The following is a 7,624-nucleotide window of genomic DNA, read 5'->3' as shown; positions in this document are numbered from 1 at the left end:
CTGTCCCTCAGCTCTTCAGCTCAAGGCTAGCGCTCTACCACTTGAGCCACAGTGCCACTTCTGGCTTTTTCTGTTTATGTGGTGCTGAGGAATCAAACCCAGGATTTCATGCATGCTAGGCACTGGGGTTCATGCCCGTAATTCTAGCTACTCAGGAGGCTGAGATCTAAGAGTGACAGTTCAAAGCCAGCCTGGTGAAAGAAAAGTCTGAGAGACTGTTATCTCCAATAAAGAACTAGAAAACTGGAGGAGCTCTGTAGCTCAAGTGGTAGAGTGCTCGCCTTGAGCTGAAATGCTGAGGGACAGTGCCCATGCCTAGAGTTTAAGCCCCAGGATCAACAACAGCAACAAACACCCAACCAAAAACCCCTCAAATTGTAGTCTCTTAAATCTCCATTATTACGCGTAGTGAAGTGTGTAGAGTAAGGCACAGGCACTCGAGATACCTAAGGATAGCTTTTTTTGTGTGCTGTGATATTTTGAACATTTCTTGTTTAAAATAACATAAGTACTTCAAGCATTGAGATATTAGTGCTCTGTGTCAGTCATTTAAGTAGCTAAAAATAGGTTATATATTTTTTAATGAAAAGTAGATTAAGATAGTGCCCCCTGGTGGCAGACAATAGGAGGGCCCTGTGAAAGTTTCAGAACCTGTGGAAATTACTGGCCAGTTTAGTTCAGGGTGTTTGGTCTGTGCTTCTCTGCAGCTCAGAAACTTAACTTGCTAATTCTTAGTGGCCCTGTAGTTCAGGGCAAAGGGAAATGTGTACAACAGCCTGCCCATGTACAACTGGTAAATATGAAGTTAGCAGTGCATAGTAATTTTTACATTACTGCTTTTATTTAGTAAGCATTAAAGATACATTATTTGTGTAGCTCAACAATACATATAAAAGAAAAGAGCCGGAAGTGGCGCTGTGGCTCAAGTGGTAGAGTGCTAGCTGAAGAGCTGAGGGACAGCGCCCAGGTCCAGAGTTCAGGCCCCACGATCGGATCCCCCCCAAAAAAACAACAAAAAAAACCCCAATATATATAAGAAAAGTTCTTACACATGAATTTATAGTCTATTCTGGGGAATTAAGCTAGATATTCAGCAAACAGTTTAAAGATTGGTTTAATTGGGTACCAATCAGACCAATCTTTTCTTTATTCCTTTCGTTCCTTACCTCCTTCATTCTTCCTTGCTTTTTCTCTTTCCATCTCTTCCTCTCTCCCATTATGTAGCCCAGGCTGGCCTTGATCTCAAGCTATTCTTGTCTCTGCCTCTGGAGCATTCAGAGTACTGGGGTTACAAAGCTTTTATTAAAAACTTATTTGGTACCTATCCTGGGGCTGGAACTCAGGGCATGGGTGTTGTCTCTGAGCTTTTCTACTCAAAGTGAGTGCTCTTTGAGCCACAGTACCACCTTTCTCTGTCTCTCTCTCTCTTTCTTTCACTCTTTCTTTCTCTCTTTCATGTTAGGATTTAGTTTATCTTTCTTCAGTCGGACAAAAGTCAAGAAAGGAAAACCCATTTACATGATTGAAGTTTGATGGTAGATACTGTTAAATTAATCATGTGAACAGTATTTCCTAAAATGCAAAATTAAAATATTTTCCTTTTCAAATACTTCCTTTAATTTATCAACAACTGCTATTATGGCACGATAGCAGCAATGGAGGTTTGTAACATCTGTGGATCTTAGATATACAGGAAGCATAAAGACGTTACAAACAGACTGAAGGAAAACAAGACCAAAAATTATTTTCTTTTGATGGTAACTCATCACAATTAATAATGTAAACATAAGTCTATCTTTTTCTACTTCTAATAAAGTATAAACTATGCAGATGTGACAGTGCTAGTTAGTAAGAGAACCTTAGAAAAGATTTGTAAGAAGTACAATTGGGCTGGGAAGGTGGCTCAGTGGTAGGGTGCTTGCCTTGCATGCATGAGCCCCTGGGTTCGATTCCTCAGCACCACATAAGCAGAAAAGCCTGGAAGTGGTGCTATGGCTCAAGTGGTAGAGCACTAGTCTTGAGCTGAAGAGCTGAGGGACAGTGCCCAGGCCCAGAGTTCAGGCCCCACGACTGGACCAAAAAAAAAACAAAGTAAGCTGTCCCCAAGATGTCACACACATCTGAGAACTGACTTGATGACATCCATGGCCTTTTGTCCGTTTCCTAAACAAGATACTTTTTTCTCCCAGCGTTGGAGGTCCTCTCCTTTCCCCTCCCTATTCGTAGCTACCTCCTCCCCTTTACTTCCTGCTTCTGTCCTGAGCTCCTGCCTCCCTGTGGAGCTTTGAATCTCTGTTTTCTGTACAGTATGAGATGAGAACTCAAAGCGCTGCTTCTCGATAATGGGTTTCATAGTCCTGGGGATGATATCCAGGCCCTTGAGGCTTCCGGGCTGGCAGAGCTCTACCTCCGATCTACAGTCCCCAGTCCCTTTTGTGGCTCTATTTTAACTTGAGAGTTACAGGGAAATCTGAAGAATCCCCTGTTTGTGGCAGCAATGTGGTGTATAAATTTGTATATCATTACAAATGCTATCATGCGTTTCTTTGTTTGCAGGTAGACGAAAACCGAGAGTACATCGACCTCGTTCTCCAATATTGGAGGAAAAGGACATCCCCCCCCTCGAATTTCCCAAGTCCTCTGAGGATTTAATGGTGCCTAATGAGCATATAATGAATGTTATTGCCATTTATGAGGTACTGCGGAACTTTGGCACTGTTTTAAGACTGTCTCCTTTTCGCTTTGAGGACTTCTGCGCAGCTCTGGTAAGCCAGGAGCAGTGCACGCTCATGGCGGAGATGCACGTGGTATTGTTGAAAGCCGTGCTGCGTGAGGAAGACACTTCCAATACTACCTTTGGGCCTGCGGATCTGAAAGACAGTGTCAACTCCACCCTGTATTTCATAGACGGAATGACCTGGCCGGAGGTGCTGCGGGTGTACTGCGAGAGCGACAGGGAGTACCACCACGTTCTGCCCTACCAGGAGGCGGAGGACTATCCCTATGGACCCGTGGAGAACAAAATCAAAGTTCTGCAGTTTTTAGTCGATCAGTTTCTTACGACAAACATTGCTCGTGAGGAGTTGATGTCGGAAGGGGTGATCCAGTATGACGACCACTGTAGGGTGTGTCACAAACTTGGGGACCTGCTTTGCTGTGAGACGTGTTCAGCTGTCTACCATTTGGAATGTGTGAAGCCCCCTCTTGAGGAGGTGCCAGAGGACGAGTGGCAGTGTGAAGTGTGCGTCGCACACAAGGTGCCTGGCGTGACTGACTGTGTGGCTGAAATCCAAAAGAACAAACCGTACATTCGACATGAGCCTATTGGATATGATCGAAGTCGGAGGAAATACTGGTTCTTAAACCGAAGACTCATAATGTAAGTAAATCCGGTCATCATTCTTGTATGTATTTACAGTCCAACCATGTTCCGTGTGTGCTGCTGATGTGATAGCAGCTTCTGTAATTTCATAACTTCAGACTTGAGGGACTATGTGCATTAATATAGCTTTGAAAATGATAAAGATTTAAAAGGAGTTTGAGAGATGCAAGATTCATGCCAGTGTTTTCAACCACCAGAGCCGGAATTAGAATGGCCTGGGCAGCGTCGCGCCGTGAGCTCCTCCTTGGTCTCTTCGTCTACAGTCACTCATACTTGCCTAACTGTGGTGGTAGGATTTTTTTTTTTGGGTCAGTTGTGGGACTTGAACTCTGGGCTTGGGCCCTGTCCCTCAGCTCTTCAGCTCAAGAAGGCTAGCACTCTTACCACTTGAGCCACAGTGCCACTTCTGGCTTTCTGAGTCGTTTATTGGAGATAAGAGTTTCACAGTTTTTCCTGTCCAGGCTGGCTTTGAACCATGATCCTCAGATCTCAGCCTCTTGAATAGCTAGGATTACAGGTGTGAGCTACTGACCCCGGCTTAGGATTGTTTTTTAAAATGGAACAGCATGAGCAAATGTTGGTGTCAGAGGAAAGGATGGTTCTGTCAGTACTGTGCAGTCTCGGCAGGAGTGGGGGTTGGGGGAGGGATAATCCCACCAGGTGCCAGGTCAGAATTTTCTCTCTGCCACACCAGGATTTCTTTTCTTTTTTCGTTATTGTGAAGATGGGGTACAGAGGGGTTACAGTTACATGAGTGAGGGAATAAGTACATATCTTGTTGAGCATCGTTACTCCTTCCCTTGCTGTTCTCCCACTATATTTCTTCCCTCCCTCCCCTCCCCCCATGTTGTAAAGTTGAATTCCAAGATAATGTCTTGTGGGTATCATTGTTGCAGTTGGTCATCCTGTGTCCTTGTTTCAGCGTTTTGTTATTTCCCTTCCCCTCCCCAAATTAGACAAATGTATATACAAGATGCAGGGTACCAAAATCAAGTACAGTGACAGCAGGGGATATACCAGGCTGAAGACCACACAAAGGAAACAAGCGAAAAAGAAATCACATAGTACATTTAAAACAACAACAACAAGGAAAGGCCCCGTGTGTCCATATCCTGGGGTTCATTTCACTTAGCATCATCTTATATGGTCATATGTACATAGCTTTTAAACTTTGTCTGCTCATCTGATAAAATTGTCCTAGACATATACTAGTTGTTGCAAATGAGGGAAACCATGGGACCTATCTATATTTCTTTGGGTCTGGCTTACTTCACTTAATATGATTTTTTTCCAAATCTTTCCATTTCCTGACAAATGGTGTCATTCTTTCTGATGAAGCATAGAATTCCATTGTGTGTGTGTGTGTGTGTGTGTGTGTGTGTGTGTGTACCACATTTTCTTGACGCATTCATCTACTGAGGTACATCTGGTTTGGTTCCATATCTAGCTGTCACTCGAGGATTTCTTTCTTTTTTGGGGGGGGAGGTTGGTCATGGGGCCTGAACTCTGGGCCTGGGCGCTGTCCCTCAGCTCTTCAGCTCAGGGCTAGCGCTCTACCACTTGAGTCACAGTGTCACTTCAGGCTTTTTTCTTTTTGTTTATGTGGTGCTGAGGAATCAAACCCAGGGCCTCATGCATGCAAGGCAAGTGCTCTACCACTGAGCCACCTTCCCTGCCCCTCACTCGAGGATTTCAACACGCCCTTCCAGGCTCACGTGCCAAGGCCAGGCAGACACTTCAGTTGTAGTCAGGGCATCAGGCTACTCTTTTAAATTTTGTTTTTGAGGTAGAGTCTTGCCAGGTTTGCCCAAGCTAGCCTTATGATCCTCCTGCTTTTATCTCCTAAAGAGCTGGAATTACTACGGTAGGGATTATCATACCCAGCTTCTGGTTCTTTTTTTTTTTTTTTTCTTTTGTCAGTTGTAGGACTTGAACTCTGGGCCTCAATATCCCTCAGCTCTTCAGCTCGAGGCTAGCCTCTACCACTTGAGACACAGTACCACTTCTGGCTTTTTCTGCTCACGTGATGCTGAGGAATTGAACCCAGGGCTTCATGCACTCTACCACTGAGCCACCTTCCCAGCCCCCCAGCTTCTGATTCTTGATTGTGTATGAGGGATTTGGCTGGAAGCTTTGGGTAATTTGTAGGTGTAGAATGAGATGTGGGTCTAGTTTTATCCATTGGACACCATTTGGTAGTGAAATGTGTGCTTTGGTTCTGAGAACTCTCCTGACAACTTCCTCCTCTTCTTTCCCCGTTGTTATTATTTTATTGAATGTTGTGCTTCCTATTTTGGTCTTCTGATGTTCTTATCTTTCCTCTCCAGTGTTCATCTATGTTTATTTCCTCTTTGAGTTACTCAGTTTTTCTCAAAGATTTTCTTACCTTGTTCCCCTGCTACCTACTACTTTGACTAACATATTTTTCTATTTTTTTCCTAAGAATCTTAGAAAACAATAATCCTAGAATCTTTCTGGTTTTGTGTGTCAGTCCTGGGCCTTGAACTCGCCTGGGTGCTACCCCTGAGCTTTTGTGCTCAAGACTAACACTCTACTACATGAGTGGCAGCTCTTTCCAGCTTTTTGGTGGTTAATTGGAGATTAGTGTCTCACATACTTTCTTGCCCAGGCTGACTTGAAATTAGGATCCTTAGATCTCAGTCTCCTGAGTAGCTAGGATTATAGACTAGGCACGAGTCACTGGAGCCTAGCTAGAAGTTTTCTTTTTAAAAGTAATAAAACCTAAAAAACAAACAATTTTCAGTACCAGTCATTCAATCCTGGAATGCTAGTTACTCAAAAGACTCCATCTCCAAGATAACTGGCAAAAAGCTTGCTTGGCTCAAGTGCTAAAGAAACAGCTGAACAACTACAAGGTTGAGTTCCAATCCCAGTGCTAAACCCCTTTCCCTAGAAAAATCCTGCTGAGAACTCTCAGTCCTCTTGCCTCAGTTTCCTGAATGCTGAGATAACAGGCTTGCGCTGACTATTAGCTTCGCTTCCGAGGATATTAATTATAGGTTTTTTTCCTTTGTATAGTCTTGTTTCTTCTAAATTACTTCTTCCTTTTGTTTGTTTTGGTTTCTCTCTTCCATTTTCAGATGTCTATTAACCTATTTTCTGCTCCTAATGAACATGGTAGAACTATCTAGCTAATTGGAAGCTCTGGGCGAGTAGGTGGGCCTTAGCTTAACCATGGGTGATTTTCATTGTTTTAGCAGCCAGTCTCCTGTTAGTACCTTTAGCTCAGTCTTTGAGAGCTGGGTACGGGGCCCAGTGCCTAGCTTGGCGCTTGCAGGTGTGGCTGGTGGCTGAGTGGCAGAAGTGGGTTACATGTCATTTAAAGCTCTGGTTTTCTGATAGTAGGACTTTTCTTCACCCTTGAGCCTGGTGTCTCCTGGCCCAGAGAACTTGAGCTTTGCATTCTCTAGAGACTGATGTTCAGCAGTTTGAATGTGAGAGATGTTCTGGGGACCTGCCCTTCAACAGCTTGCAGCCAATTCTGTTGCAGAGACCCCCTTGCCTTCCGAGGGACTGGGAGCGTGCGTGGGCTGCCTCTCAGCTTCTCTTAGTTTCAGATGGGGCTTTTCTTGGCTCTCCACTTGGATGGTAATCCGTTGTCCATCTGCTTTCCTGTTCTTCATTTTTTTCTGTTGTCTCTCCTCTTTCCTTTACCCTGTTAGCTTATACCTCTGGAAATAGTTCTTTTTTTTTAAAAAAGAAATATAATTAAGGGTTTTTTTGGTAAGTGTGTGGTTTGTTTGCTTGTTTGTTGATTGGCACACGTTCTCTCTATGTAGCCCAGGTAGACCTGGAACTTGGACTTCCTGCTTCAGCCTCCCCATATGTGTGTGGTTCCATGCCTGGTGTTCTTTAGTACGGTTTAAAGAGAAAGAAGCAGTGTTAGATCCGTCACCTTATTCCACAAACTGACATAAGAGACAATATATAAAAATTTTAAAGGAGGCCAGATACTGGTGGCTCATGTCTGTAATTCGGGTTACTTAGAGGGCTGGGATCTTAGGATCGAGGTTCAAAGCCAGCCCTGGCAGAAAAGTCTGTTGGACTCTTATCTCCAATAAACCACCAGAAAGCTGGAAGTAGAGCTGTGGCTCAAGTGATACAGAGCATTAGCTCTGAGTGAAAACGCTTAGGGGTAGCACCCAGGCCCTGAGTTTAAGCCCCAGACTCGGCACTAAAAATTAAAAAAAAATTTTTTTTTTTGGGGTCCGGTTGTGGGGC

The 7,624-nt window shown here is 44.0% G+C and overlaps 1 protein-coding gene across 7 annotated transcripts in view; it reads left to right on the top strand.

The window, feature by feature from the left end:
* The window catches only part of Bptf (bromodomain PHD finger transcription factor), a 142,774-nt gene that overhangs the window by 35,197 nt on the left and 99,953 nt on the right, over nucleotides 1–7,624 (top strand). For all 7 annotated transcript variants that reach the window (XM_013037929.1, XM_013037925.1, XM_013037928.1 and 4 more), the window contains exon 2: nucleotides 2,557–3,379. In XM_013037929.1, coding sequence (XP_012893383.1) covers nucleotides 2,557–3,379 — 823 coding nt within the window. The remainder of the gene's footprint in view (nucleotides 1–2,556; nucleotides 3,380–7,624) is intronic.

Source organism: Dipodomys ordii, unplaced genomic scaffold (assembly GCF_000151885.1).
Source record: "Dipodomys ordii isolate 6190 unplaced genomic scaffold, Dord_2.0 Scaffold7, whole genome shotgun sequence".
Taxonomy (NCBI): Eukaryota; Metazoa; Chordata; class Mammalia; order Rodentia; family Heteromyidae; genus Dipodomys; species Dipodomys ordii.
This window is presented reverse-complemented; position numbering and strand designations above follow the sequence as displayed.